Here is a 15,680-nt window from a genome sequence, read left to right as displayed (position 1 = left end):
AATTGTCTAAGTTTGTAAACAATGTATTCGCTTGTCACTCAAAGAACATGCTTGATGGTAAAAGCAGAGTGAGCGATATGTCTGACTAGGAGGTTACAGATTGTGCTGGAATATAATTCTTCTGCTGCTGCTAATGGTCCATGGTGCTTCCTGGATGTCCAGTTTTGAGCTGCTAGATTTGTTCTGAATCCATCCCATTTAGCACGGTGGTAGTGCCACACAACGTGGCACAGCATATTCTCTGTGTGAAGATGAGACTTTGTCTCCACAAGCACTGTGCAGTGATAACTCATTTCAATATAGTCATGGGCAGCTGCATCTGCGACAGGAAGACTGGTGAGGATGAGGTCAAGTACTTTTTTTCCCCCACTTGGTGGTTCTATCACCACCTACTTCTGGCTCAGTCTGGCAGATAAGTCCTTCAGTCAGTAGTGGTGCTATCAAGGCACTCTTGGTGATGAGCATTGAAGTCTCCCACCCAGAGTGCATTCTGTGCCCTTGCTACCCACAGAGCTTCTTCCAAGTGGTGTTCAGTTTGGAGCAGCACTGTTTCATCAGTTGAGGGTGGCTGAGCCGCATGTAGAACTATAGCCAGGTTTTCCTGGAGACTTATGCCAGCATGCCACTCCATAATCTCCTACAACTTTTACGATGCTAAACATTACCTCACAATGATAACAGTTGGAAGATAATTTTCACCGCTCTGCCTCCCCACTGAAAATGGTGATTATGATTCTACTGGGTTCTCACCAGTTTTCATGCTGCTGCATGTTTTACAGCAAATAGATTTTTTTTTTTAAATCGCTCAAACAATTGAACATCAATCTACCTGAGGATCAAGAACAGGCTCAGCCTGTTCAAAATCTCCATATTCAAATTCATGACAATGGAGGGGTCAAAAGAAGTGACGTGAGGTAGAACTGAATGTCATCAGTGTACATGTAGAACTTGACATGTTTACGATGGGATCGCCGAGAAGTGGACTGTAAATGAAAAATGGGATATGGCCAAGGTTTTCACTTCAAACCCTTAGTTGCCAGGACTCTGGAAGACTTTCATCCTGTCAATTTGGACTGAACATGAACCCAGGTCAAAGTTTTATAACCCACTAGAACCAGACTGAACCTCAATCCTCCTGAGCCTGTATTCAAGCAACATACCCAATATCATATCAACTGAAAATAAATGAAAAAACAATTGAAACTGCTGTACCTTATCTTTTCTGCTCAAAGTTTTCCATCCTGTAGGTGGATTAATTGATGGTAACAAAAAGGATGATGCAGATGTTGAAGCTTTGGAACCATCAGTTAAATCAAGACAGAGTTCAACTGCGTTTTTTAATGAATTATCTTCATCCTCTACTGCGGCTATCAGATTTGATAAACAGAGACCTAAAAACACGACATTAAATAATCCTTCATTCTGGCATGGGTTGCCAGCAAAAGTACCATTTCCAAGTCACCCAGTTTATTTACAACACACCATTAAATGTGAAGTTCCATCAATACTTGTTGAAGAAACATTGATTTGCCAGTCCAGGTCAGGTAATGGTACACATGTGTCCAATCTCTTATTGTTCAAATGCACCTCCCAGACACATCTATCACATAATAGAAAAAGTCCTTGGCCTAGACAAAAGGTGCATGTATGCTAGGAGCGATTGAGAAAAAAAACTAGGCTAGAGAAATTGTTTCAGAGTAAACAATAATTTGTCCAGAGTAAGAACCATTGTAAACACACGGATTTATGGTCCGGCAATGAAATCGCTTGTCTACATCTCACAATTAATGAAGCAGCAGTTCAAGTAGGTCAGTAGCCAGATAAAATATTCTGCAATAGGAAACACTGGCATTTTACTACTATGCCCTGAGGAGACCCAAAACCTCAAATCTAAAATAATACTGTGAAATATTATTTCAAAACCATGCTCTAAATTAATTTTCAGCAAGCTGATTTAGATTAATAACCTGCAAAACTTTGTTAATTTTTGTGTTCATCTTGTAATCAAACTGATTGTTTAATCTTTTTAAGCAGTGTGTGATGTAGCCAAGCTGTCCTGATGGCTCCATGGATAAAGACACTGAAGTGTAGCAAAAATCATCAACTAAAAAAGAGTTCCAGTTTAATTCCTGATCTGTGCTGAGTTAACCGACCTTAGAAGTTAGGCACTACAATTTGGCACAATGGGGTGGGGGAAAATCAACCATGCCAATGACCCCTACTGGCATGAATTAAGATGGGATGATGACAGAAACAAGTAAGGCTGTGATGTCCTTGCAGTTGAATTTCTTGCAGGTATTCACTGTCTTAGTCTCATGCACAAAGAACAGCCACATGGGCTCAGTAAAGGATGGCTGCAAGTGACTTTGACATTATACCCAGCATGAGTCAGTGTCTTCAGAAAAGGGGAAAGAAGTAGGCAATTTTCAGCACAAGCTTACAGTCTTAATAAGGGATTTAATTTCTACTGTTAACTATGTCTCTCCGATATTGGTCACACCAAAAAAAAATCATCTGCCTCTATTGCACTGCATCACTAAATGCAAAATATAAAACATGAATCCAATTTTACCTTGTAAAGACAAAAATCATATTTTCAGGCTATCATGCATTTTTTCTGCCTAAGCAAGTGGCCTTCTACAGGGCCTCAGGCAATGTCATCCTTGAGTCAGTTGCAACATGTACAAAAGTCACACGAAACAGCTTATCTGCCTTATTCACTGTAAGGAAGAATTGGACCTCTTTCAGCACCAGGCTGGATCCCTGTGAACAGGACTTAACTGGTCAACTTAATTTCTTACTAAATTATATTGTGGGACAATGTGGTGATATAAGTCTTTCACTTCAGATCTGGGTATTATTACTGACACCAAAGTCTATGTTGTCTCTAAAGCTTGCACATGAAGTTAGTTTGGGCTATCTCAATCCATCAATTGGTGAGCATGGGCCCGTCCAAGTGCCTTTAAGTTGGTGTTAATTGGCCATAGGATAGTTAATGTGCAAATAAAAAACAGTAGTGTAGCCATGGGATTCCTAGAAGGTTGGAGTTGGGCATACCATTGGGTACATTTGATCAGGAAGTGCTCGATGCTGACACTGGACACCTGACATAGGAAGTGTTCTACTGCTCAGCATCAACACAGCCCATTTTTAAGAGTTCAAAATTCACCAAAAAAATTAAAAAGATATCCATAAATGCAAGTTCTGATTTCTGCTCTAAAATTTCCAATAGTGCTGACAAGGTTATTTTTCTTCCAACTAAAATACAACTTGTGCATGCAAAAACATGCTCAAGTCTTCTCTAGATACAATAGTTTTTTTTAAAAAAAAGGATCCCTCACAAATGTTTCCATATTCCAACTTTACCCTGAATTCAATTACACTCAAGTTTCATGCTAAAGCTGTTTATCAGTTGACCACTAAATTGATGTGGATTTGGACACCAGTGCTTTCACCATATCAGCCACACAATTTAAAGCAAAATTTTACCAAAATTAAAGATAATAAATTATCGGAATTGCATCATATATAACACAGGGAAAAAAATCAAGAGGAAGCTTACCAGAAAATGATCCTTTTTGCTCTGTCATGTTATTCACATGGCTTCTATAAAATTATGAGAGCGTTAAGTTTCAGTTCATCAACTGATAATCATATATATATTTTTCTAATTGTTTTATAAAATAATTGAAGAATCATGGTTCTATATGAAAATAAAGACCTGTTGACTTTTGACATCTGTAAAAGTCTGGTTAAGATTATTAAAGAAAATTCGGTGGCCCCTTCTCATTATTTTTCCTCTTCTCAAGGCTTGTTTCTACTTGCTTCAATGTCATTACGTAAATGGTCCACAGTGATGATCAAGAATGCCCAAGGTTTGTTTATCCTGTAAGTTTTCATCTCTTCATTCAGAAAGTAACTGGATTATCTTTGTCCGTTCTACCTGGCCAAGACAGTGTAGATGAGACTGAGGGATTTCCATTTGGGGAAAACTGTACTCTTTGTATCACTGATACATCAATGTGCTGTGTCTCTAGATCACTTCTCTTACTAGAAATTTTATAAAATAATGTGTTCTTCATCTTAATTCAGAAAAATAAAATACAAAAGGGGACAAAGAATGATTTCTGAATTAGGCTGAAGCCTTGAAGCATAAATAGGAGCTAAATTCAGACTAAAATTTTAATTGTACTATTTTCACAGAGGATTGTTAAAAATATAAAAAATAGTGGGGGTATCAAATAGGATCGAGGTGCATTCAAGTACAAAGTACCCTTGGTGAATTCTGGTGTGAAAATACTTTAGATTGGAGCAATGTGGAAAGATTCCTTTATTCAGTCCAAGCTGGCATTTATAATGGGAAGTAAACCAACAGTGACACAATTGCACTTATATCGCAAGTTAATGAGACAAAACATCCCAAGTGACTTCACAAAAGGGAGCAGAGGGAAACTGATTAAGAGTCAGACTGAGAGGGGAATCTCGAGGGTAGGAGAAATGTCACAAGATGATGGGGGTAGGGCTGGGGAAACAAAATTACAATAACTCAAAAGACAGTCACCAATCACTGGCTCCTCCTAGAGATCAGCTGCAGATGGAGCCCTTTTGTCATCTCTCACTGATTATTATTTCAGTTAAATATTTATCCCTATGAAATCATAGGAAGGCTCGCAATCTTTAGAAATACTATTTACTTACTGCCAGAATTCTCTCAACTTCTTCTGCACAGCAGGGTCCAAGTTGCTGAAAGTTGAAGAGATGTGAAACTTCAGCTACTTAACAAAAACATTAAAAAAACAATGATTGTACAACTATGTATATACAGAACACCTCCTACCATGAACATGCTTCAGAAAAACCTGTTTCTGCTGGCAGGATCTTCAACTCCTGAACTACAAGATAGAATTCACAATCTTCCTGGAGTAAAAAAACAAAATTAAGTATTACTAATAATTGCAGAAGGCAGTTGATGAGGTTGCAGCATCTCATGGGTAAGTTGACCCTTGGATGTCTCTGTTCACCATGGCCAAGATTGATAAATAATTGCTGAGAATCCCACACCACCCAACACCCTCCCACCAAAGACCTCTGCACCCTTAAGTCTAAAGTTCACAAGGCTTGAGCAGATCTGGTGCATGACTGGCCAGGTCTTCCAGAGTCAAATTATTACTCTTATTCCTAGATCATTCTTGGGAGTGAAGATAATCTCAGGATGCTCTTCTCAAGAACCAACAACTCCCTCTGACCCTTTCACCAATCTTCCATCCTCACCTCCACAGCCAAGTGCAACTTTCTTAACTCAACAATTGAGTGTATCAAGTGGCTGCCATAGCCTCCGAACCCTTTCCCATCTCCAGCATCCTATGTATCTACTCCTCCAGCTATTCCATCATTTGGGCAAAGCCTTCAGCCATCATGCTTTTACGCTGGGTTTCCTTCACTAACCTCTCTAAATAAGAATGTAAAAAAGAGGAGTAGGCCATTCAAAACTTTGAGCCTGCTCTGCCATTCAATTAGATCATGGCTAATCATCTGCTTCAACTCAAAGTTCTCACACCGCCCCATTTTACCTATACTCCCTTAGTATCCAAAAATCTATTAATCTCTTCTTGAATATACTTGATGATTGAGTTTCCACAGCTCTCTGAAGTAGAAAATTCCAAAGATTCACAAACTTTCAAGGGAAAAAATTTCTCCTAATCCCAGTTGTAAATGGCCCTTGGTCTGAGACCGTAACCTCATGTTTTAAATTCCCTAGCCAGGGTAAACATCTTCCCAACATCCACCTGTCAAGTTCCTTAATAATTTTATATCTTTCAATGTAATTACCTCTCAGTAGGCCTAGTCTACTCAATTTCTCCACATAGGACTATCCCCTCAGCCCAGGAATCAGACTAGTAAAACTTTTGTTCTCACACTCCAAGCCCTTTATTAAATAAAGTTGACAAACTATTTGCTTTCTTAATTGCTTGCTGTACCTGCATACTAACTTTCTATTAATTGTGTTAAAGGACACCTAGGTCCCCATGAAAGTTAGTAAGCATTTTCCAGTCTCCTTTTTTAAGGGGAGGAAGGCAGGGGAAGAGGGAACATATGAATTAGTAGCAGGAGTAGGCCACTCGGCCCCTCAAGCCTGCTCCACCATTCATTAAGATCATGACTGATCTGATTGAAACCTCAACTCTACATTCCTGCCAACCCCTGATAACCTTTCACCCCCTTGTTAATTAAGAATCTATCTAGCTCTGCCTTAAAAATATTCAGACTCTGCTTCCACCACCTTCTGAGGAAGAGAGTTCCAAAGATTTTCTGACAACCCTCAGAAAAAAATTCTCTTCATCACTATTTTAAATGGGCGACCCCTTATTTTTAAACAGTGACCCCTAGTTCCAGATTCTCCCACCGAGGAACCATCCTCTCCACATCCACCCTGTCAAGAACCCTCAGGATCCTAAAGGTTTCAATTAAGTTGCCTCTTACTCTTCTAAATTCCAGTGGATACAAGCCTAACCTGTCCAGCCTTCTGTCATAAGACAACCCGACCATTTCTGATATTAGTTTAGTAAGCCTTCCCTGAATTGCTTCTAATGCATTTACATCTTTCCTTAAATAAGGAGACCAGGATTGCACACAATACACTGGTCTCACCAGTGCCCTGCACAACTGAAGCATAACCTCCCTATTTTTGCGATCAATTCCCCTCACAATGAATGATAACATTCTATTAGCTTTCCTAATTACTTGCTGTACCTGCATATTAGCCTTTTGTGATTCATGCACCAAGACACCCAGATCCCTCTGAACCCGAGCCCCGCAATCTTCCACCACCTAGACAATAAGCTTCCTTTTCATTCTTCCTTCCAAAATGAAGAACTACACATCCATCCACACCACACCCACCAAATCCACGCCCACCCACTCAACCCATCCATGTCATGCCACACCCTCCTCACATTCTCTCCACAATCCACCCTACCACTGATCTTTGCGTCGCCAGCAAACCATTTCTTTGGTCACTTCATCCAAGTCATCCACACAAATTATAAAAGTGGAGGCCCCAGGACCAATCCCCGCAGCACACCACACACCAACCAGAATAAGACCCATCCATGCCAAATCTGATTGGAAGTCATTCAATCTCTATCCATGCCAACATGCCACCCCCACACCATGAGCCATTTTCCACAATGACCTTTCATGTGGCATTTAATCAAATGCAAGTGATTAGGAAAGCAAATGGAATGCCATCATCCATTTCGAGAGGAACGGAACACAAATGCAGCTGAAATTGGTGAGATCGTACCCGGAACAACGCATACAGTGGGGCCAGGCAAACAGGGGCGGGGGCGAGTGGGTGGGGACAGGGGGTGGGGGCAAGAGTGTTAGAAATTGCCTCCAAAGCAGTGAAAGTGTACTCCCAGAACAAGACCTGCAAGCAAGATGTTTAAGCAAGGTAGCATCTGGTCTGGTACAGTATTTAAAGGCAACCCAGCCTGTCAATTTCACATCTCTGTCAATCACCACTCTGCTCTTACCTCATTAACCTTCAAACAGGGATTTTCAGACTGCTTGGGAAATCAATGTGCTTGCAGTTAATGCCAGAATACAGGGTTAAACCTTCATTCAACTGCCAGCCTCTGTGGCCCATTGGAGTTTTCCATGTGCCTCCAAACATGCACTGGCTAAACGTGGAATTGGGCAGGAAGGTATTAAGGTTTTTAACCTCCAGCACTGACACCCACCAGGCCGCTGCCCACTTAGGGTTAGAATTCAATGCAAAGTGGTGAGGTAACTCTCTCCACTCCACTGCCTCACCATGTCTGCACAGTGAACTCCAGCTCAACAGCTCTTGAGCTGAAGTGCACCAAGTTACAGATGTAGATGTAGTTACTTCAAATGTAGTTGTCCTGGATCGGAATACTCTCCACAAACTCAAATGTTGCACTTGCAGCATACCAACGCATCACTACCTAACCTTGTTTCATTTAGTTAAAGTTCATGTTCCTAATCAATTTCGGTTACATTTAAATTTTAACTGATTATTTGATCTAATTTAAGTAATGGATAGGTTACATTAAATATGTACTTATAACTTACCCAACAGTTCCTCCTTGTGTTGTGATGTCACTTTGCGATTTTTCTTCTGTGCCACTCACGGCCTCACCATTTGCTGCCCCCTCCAATGCTCCATCTCAACCTCGCCCCCCTCCAATGCTCCATCTCAACCTCGCCCCCCTCCAATGCTCCATCTCAACCTCGCCCCCCTCCAATGCTCCATCTCAACCTCGCCCCCTCCAATGCTCCATCTCAACCTCGCCCCCCTCCAATGCTCCATCTCAACCTCGCCCCCCTCCAATGCTCCATCTCAACGTCGCCCCCCTCCAATGCTCCATCTCAACCTCGCCCCCCTCCAATGCTCCATCTCAACCTCGCCCCCTCCAATGCTCCATCTCAACCTCGCCCCCCTCCAAAGCTCCATCTCAACCTCGCCCCCCTCCAATGCTCCATCTCAACCTCGCCCCCCCCCCCAATGCTCCATCTCAACCTCGCCCCCCTCCAATGCTCCATCTCAACCTCGCCCCCTCCAATGCTCCATCTCAACCTCGCCCCCTCCAATGCTCCATCTCAACCTCGCCCCCTCCAATGCTCCATCTCAACCTCGCCCCCTCCAATGTTCCATCTCAACCTCGCCCCCTCCAATGCTCCATCTCAACCTCGCCCCCTCCAATGCTCCACTTGCAGCCTCGCCCTTTGCTACCACTCCCCTTGCAGCCTCGCCTTTTCCAATACTCCGCTCTTGGCCTAGCCACTTCTCTCCCCACCATCTTTTTTTAATGCACTCTCATGCTTTAAGTAATTTCTCCTAACTTTGCCACTGCTCACCATCAGTTCCTCTGCAAAGCATTTTGAGACATTTATTACTGTTCAAAGCACTGCATAAATGAAAGCTGCTATTGTAAAATCTCATGCTCAATGATTTTCTGCATTATCTCCCAATATGTTGTACTATGGTCTCAAAACATTATTTTGCTGTAAAAATCTTCATGCACATTACCAAAATCTTTCAATCATTTGAAAAATACACCATTAATCTACTTAAATTTTTACATTCACAAGAATTTCTAGAAAGTCTTGTGGGCTTCAGAGTAACCTCTGTTCCACTTACTGTATTGTAAGTCAAAACCAAAATTAATCTCAAATATCATCAGTGTACTATTAACTTCATTACTTACCAGCTCCAGTTCCAATCTGAGCAGAACATGGAATTTTCTCAAAATAACAATTTTGTTTTTGATGTCACTGAATGTATAATTTTCTTCCTCGCTAAAAATTGAAAACAGAAATGCAAATATCTGATAAGCAGCTCATTGTATACACTTGCATATGTCAGGGGAACACTCACTGAAGAAAATACAAATTTCTATTAGTTCATGTATCTATGGTGTCTGAACTCATTTTACATAAAGTACAATATACGCCATATAAAATTGAAATACCCGAGTCAGATAACATTAAGAATTTGTTTAAAAAAAACTGCACTTTGATCACATTTCTGAAATACCTCAAAACACTAACCAGGGAATCACTTTGTGACAGCAGTCACTACACTTCGACACCAACATATTCCGTAACAAAAATCAATTAATCTGTTTCATACTTTGACCCATACAAAGTGGTAAAGCCATGAATGTGTGACACACGTGCAACTTCCAACAGGATATTTCAATTTATCATATCAAGTTTTTACACAAATTGAATGAGCCTCTAGCAGTAAATTTTCTGTTTTTCTTTACACAATCTAAAGAGTGCAGGCTTGGATGAAAGCAGGAGAGGAATTCAAATCAAAGCAGGGCAGTAGCTACAATAAATGGCAGAGGCCATCAGAAAGTGGTAAACCTAGGAAGCAAGGACTGTGGTTCAGGTGGGGTGGGGTGGCAAAAGAGCAGACATAGATTGTAAAGTGAATAGAGCACATGCAGGCTAGTTTGCAACATGGTTTTGCCCGATTTGATTCTCCAAGATCTAACTAGCTCAAAGTGGGCAGGTGACTTAATATTTACACTATTAATATGGATCAAACAATAATAAATTGACAGAAATAGATAATTAAGTTGCGTACATGTCATCACGCATTGTTTAAATGAAAGTTCTGTGTTTCACCAGCAACAGATAAAGACTTGAGCCAAAGTAAATTGTAAAAAGCATGTGTTGCTTGTGGGTAACAAAAAAACAAACTGTATCCATCTCACCTAAATGTGAGCGCCTCACATACTGCTATTACCCACATAAATAAATCTCTGCAGGCAATATGAATAAATGTTTGTCATGTATTACAGATGGATATGAATAAATGAAAGACCCCTGATGAATCGGTGATTAGAAATAGGATGGAATGATCTCTGTTGAGTTACAGGATCACAACAGGTGTGTTCTACCAAATATGCAGGTGACAATCATATATGGTTGACAGTTGTCTATATGTAAGTGGGCCTAATGTAGAAGAAAACATCAAATCAAAATTAATAAAGAAGAATTACTTGTGTTACAGAGCACAACTTTAAGGCTGGAAAGCACACTAGGAGAAGCCACTATGCACAAAAATGGCAATAGGCAGGAAAAAATTAAAGCCGAGGTCAATAATAGGCTTATGGCTGATGATCTTTTAAAATTCTCTTAATAAAGCGCTCCTTTTGCCTGTTGAATTGTTCTGTTGCAATTTGTTGCTGTTGAATATGATACTTCAATCAAAGAAGTGCCAGTGTGATATAGCCTTTCATGCATGACGATTTGAGGAGTAACAATTTAAGTGTGTCAGATACCTTCCAGATGTAATTTATTTCAGGCAGAGAGAGATAGATAAGCATATAGTTTTTGCATCAACAACATGCTGCACTGCCTAAGGACTTGGTCTTTCTGAGGTCACCAACAGTGTTATTACTACATAAAGCAAATTAAGTTTGAGTTTTTATTTGTAACCACTTACTGCTCTAGGTCACGTTTGGCTCCCTTTGTCACCACAGCCTTAATGTAGTATTTGGGATCTGATACTTGGACAACAGCAGCAGGTTCATGTTCAGCTTCTTTAGTCCAGTTCTCAGGTAGAACACACTATAAAGAAACCCACACTTAAGTTGATGTTCTAAAAAGTTGTTGTAATTACTAATCTGACATTTGAGAATATTAATTTCACAACAAAGCTTCTACTTGACAAACAACCTTAACTCAATTTGCTTAATCACTAATATAGTATCAAATTGTCAATGTACATGACTGAGCAAAGCAGGATTCCTATAGATGTATATAGTAAAGTGCACTAAAACTAGACAGGGAATATAATATGGTGCTATTCAATTTCAGTCACAGCTCCAAATTAAATTACCTCCAATTACTTTGTTCTGTGAAAGATAACCAGTACCTTCCTAAAATGTACTATATTTTCTGCTAGCTCTATGGAATGACCTTTGTCTGAGTTAATATATTTTTGTACGGTTACACAGACCATCCATAATACTTGACAGCATAGTATCTCAAAGCATCATCTCAAAGGATAGCAAGACAGCAACCCTGCTGTTCACTCACACAAGTCAACATGGAGGCAGCATTCTAATTGCTAGGTATGCAAATACATACAGGAGTTAATTAAGGGTGACAATTTACAAACGAAGTTACACTCAACATCAAAAATCTCTCTGATTATGACCAAAAGCCGAGGAGGCATGTTTCCAGCAAAAGTTTATATGGTTAAGGGAAGGTTCTCAAATTTCTGTCACAAAATTCTGAGATTGCATAAAGCTTACAAATACTAGGAGTAAATTCCTGCCCTTTCCAAATCAACAATACAACAGCTATAAAGCAAGTGCACAAAAAAATTATACAACACAGACAGCACCTGCACTTGATTAGTCATATAATCAGAAAATCTGAAGGTACAGTCATTATTACAAGATATCAATGTGTACATCAGTATAAGTCCCAACTGGCCAGTAAGCATAAATGCATTAACTTCATAGATTGCAAATTGCATTAACGGCTAAAACCATTTGGAGTTGTTTGATAGATGACTTCTGTACATTATTGAAATTCAGTGCAGTATCTATTACATCTAATTTTTTCAACTTTTGTATGCATAGTTTATGGCATGTCGGTTTCATGGACAGTACATGTTTGCATGATTTAATTGAAAAAATAATTGCATAACATAAGGCAGTTTATGATATCAACTCATTAATGGCACAAAACATTTTCAAAGCCTGGGTGAACTGCGTATATCATGCTGACAACTGCACCTCCAATAGTATTTCCACTAATAAAATACTTCAGCATCAATAAAGAAAACTTTTTAAAAAATCTAACCACCCACTACAGATTCAAACAGGAACAGAAGTCGGCTGATTGATACTCACAGATGGCTACCTTCTTCAGCTCAGCATGTGCTGTTAGCAAGCATCTGGTCCCATTTCTGAAACTGTTATTAAATAAGTTGAAGAGTATATTGTATCTACATAGCCATGTTGAATTTAAAAAGGTGGTCAATTTAACTCTATTTGAACATGGGTAACACATGCATTTCAAAAGATACATAACAAAGATGGTATGCATGAACTGAGTGTCAAAATGTAATACCATAGCTATAATTTAGGTTTGATCAAGTCAGACTAATGAACTAACTCTCTGTTCCAGCAATTTAGGTTCATAAGTGAGATACATTTAGTTAGACATCAATTCCATTCGAAGCAAACAAGTCCACAACACAAAATTAACCAGTATGGAATCAAATAGGCTGGCAAAGATAACTGATGTGCATGGCAGCAATGATGCAATTTATTGCACTTTTCAGAGATGCAGATTGCAGCAAAGGTAGCCTGCAGGCAATCTATAAAGGCCTCATCTAAAATCTCAGGTGTGTTGTCTGAAGAGCAGTGATTTATTTCTGCTATTCATTCACCATCACAATTACTTTAACCATGTTCACACACTGCCTGTTACGAAAAGTTTTATGAAACTATGAAGGGTGGCAATATAAAGCAGATTAAAATCATGGTGTGATGTACAGATGATGGAGATCAAAACCATACTGTATGGAAAGAGGTTGTATAAGGTTGAAGCGCACATATTGGTGAGTAAAGGGGTAGACATATTCTTGTTAAGAAAATCAACTCTACCTCATCTAAATTAATCAAGTAATTTTCTTGTAACTGGCGAGAAAACCGTAGTTGGCTCAAACCCTGGTCGCAGAGCTCAAAGAAAAGCCAGGCTTCTAACCAAATGCACTATCCAGTGATCACAGCAGGAAGTGCATATTAGCTCAGCTGTGATCTAATACCTGCCATCATGCATGACAAATGCTCAAGAGTGTATAATGGGCACTTTTGCAAAACACTACAGTGACTGGCATCTTTACTGCAGCACAACAACTGGTCAGCATTTAAAGGACATCAGATGAAAAAGTATATTTATGTTTTATTAAGTATTCCTCTATCCTCACTTTCAGTCCCTGTAGATCAAGCAACAGGTCCCCATCAACGCAACTAACATGAATGATAGGATAGTAGAATAAATGTATCTCCCTCCCACCCAAATTGCCACAATGAAAATCTAGGTTCCCAGGGATTCATTGCAAAAAAAAAAAAGCTTGTTTGGAGACTATTCCAAATGTTAAATCAATGACTGCCTGAAGGCACCATTTTTTTCTTGCAGACAAATAATTTATAATTGGATTATGCAACTGTATTCTAAATCCAATTCCTGAGCAATCTTAGAACCTGTGGAAATCTAATTGCAACAGTCAGGGGGAGAATGTGCATAACTCCAATTGCCTGACAACTGAGATGCGAACGCTACTTTATAAATCCAATTCCTTGGTCTCTACTGCCAGCTTGCATCTAAACCTTTGGCAGCTTTGTGAAGCTTTTCCTGTTCGTATTCAGCCATACTTGCCCTTCAAGGAGTCAGTGTTCTGGTGTTTGCAAACTCAATATCTAAACATTCATCCCCAGTCTGTCAACAGCTGAAAACAGAAGCAATGAGCTGAAATCAAAGCTCATACCAAAACTATTAAATAATTACATTAATGTTTTAACACTCAATCACAGCAACAAGCATCATGTGTAGGAAAAGATCTGCAAACTGGCAAATTAATGACTTAGGTCAGCTTTTCTTTGATTAGTAATTTTATATGCAAATTTCACAGGTGCCATTCTTCAGTCACACACTTGTTTCTAAGAGGCCGAATGAATAAAAGACAGATTTTCATTTATATTTCATAAGTCATTGACCGTAAAATGCTTTGGGTCACCGAGGTCGTGAAAGACGCTGTAGGAATATAAATTCTTCCTTTATTACATTTTTCAGAAGGATCTCATAGCACTTGAAATGCACAGCCATTTTGCAGCAAGATCTCAGAAAAAGAAATGAGATGAAGAAAATGCTTGCATTCCATCCACATATCTGCTCAATCAAGACCACCTACATCCATCTTCAAATCATACATCTCCACCCCCTTCTCAGCTCATTTCTATGTGTGCATGGGTGGAGTGAAAGAGAGGGGATTCACTGAGTATTCTATGACCAGGGAAATACAGAGCTTGGGTTAAAACTGCATGAGTATATAAAAAAAAAGTACTTGAAAAACTCAGGTTTTCATCTGTATACAATGTACCATCACATGGTGATCTATAATACACGAACTTTAATAATGTACTGAATGTTATTCATGCTGTTTTGTTTTTGCTGGTGTTTCAGGTCAAGTTCATTTTCAAGTGCTAAAATGCGGTCACATTGGAAAATAGTTTGGGAAGCATTAAGAGCACTATATGAACACAAGTTATTATATTGTCAAGTCCTGCTGTGGAGTTTGAACTCCCAACTTTCTAACATAGACTAGGGCGCTACCAATTAAGTCAAGCTGACAACACATCAAGAGCGCGCTCTAATTTCTAAACTCCACGAACCGCTCTCCTTAATTAGTCACCGGCAGATAAGAGCACCCGAGGGTTTTCCTGATCATATTCTAGGCTTTCATATTTAGTACCCGTTGTTGTACTCTAAAACAAATATTCTGAAAAGGTTCCTTAATATGCAAGGGACTCCAAGTCATTGTAACCTAAATGCTAGTAGTTGGTGGGATTATCAGTGTGCGGGTCTGGTGCGTGCCATTACCACATATTGAAGCTACCGTAAGAGTCTCCCTCCAAGCAAGCGGCTGCTTTACCTCAGTGACCTGAGCTGCCACCGGCCGCTGTCGGCTCTTGGCTGCTCCGTATCTCAGCAATAGCTCCCTAATCCACGGCCGTCCAATGTGCGATTTGTGGCATATCATACCGAGAGGCCTGGGTTGTAGGGATAGCCTCGATGTTGCCGTGAACGTCTCCAGGCCAGTCCTAGGCCCTTGACGCCAGCAGGCCCCAAACACAACCTCGCACATGCGCAGTGCATTTCACCTTGCCTTGAGTACGCATGCGCGCTGAGCCAGGACCATGTTGTCCAGATTAATTAGACTGACAGATGCCTTAATGTGCAGGAGATTCTAAGACATTTAAAGATATTAAATGACACCTTTTAGGATTTAAATACGCCTTTAAAAAATAAATCTTCATATGAATCTCTATGCATTCCACTAATATACATTTATTGTGTTGTCCCAATTTAGGCAATACTCGGTGAGATCATAAATAACTTCT

The 15,680-nt window shown here is 39.8% G+C and overlaps 1 protein-coding gene across 2 annotated transcripts in view; it reads right to left on the bottom strand.

The window, feature by feature from the left end:
• The window catches only part of acd (ACD shelterin complex subunit and telomerase recruitment factor), a 32,550-nt gene extending 17,150 nt beyond the window's left edge, over positions 1 to 15,400 (bottom strand). Inside the window, exons 1-7 of one of the 2 annotated variants that reach the window (XM_078544192.1) lie at positions 15,212 to 15,400; positions 10,985 to 11,109; positions 9,234 to 9,324; positions 4,838 to 4,917; positions 4,699 to 4,743; positions 3,563 to 3,606; positions 1,213 to 1,391 (exon numbers count right to left, since the gene is read on the bottom strand). In XM_078544192.1, the coding sequence (XP_078400318.1) occupies positions 1,213 to 1,391; positions 3,563 to 3,606; positions 4,699 to 4,743; positions 4,838 to 4,917; positions 9,234 to 9,324; positions 10,985 to 11,109; positions 15,212 to 15,319 (672 nt within the window). In that variant the 5' untranslated portion in view covers positions 15,320 to 15,400. The remainder of the gene's footprint in view (positions 1 to 1,212; positions 1,392 to 3,562; positions 3,607 to 4,698; positions 4,744 to 4,837; positions 4,918 to 9,233; positions 9,325 to 10,984; positions 11,110 to 15,211) is intronic. The other variant, XM_078544193.1, reaches the window with a different exon arrangement.
• Positions 15,401 to 15,680: the final 280 nt, after the last annotated feature.

Source organism: Cetorhinus maximus, chromosome 6 (assembly GCF_964194155.1).
Source record: "Cetorhinus maximus chromosome 6, sCetMax3.hap1.1, whole genome shotgun sequence".
Taxonomy (NCBI): Eukaryota; Metazoa; Chordata; class Chondrichthyes; order Lamniformes; family Cetorhinidae; genus Cetorhinus; species Cetorhinus maximus.
This window is presented reverse-complemented; position numbering and strand designations above follow the sequence as displayed.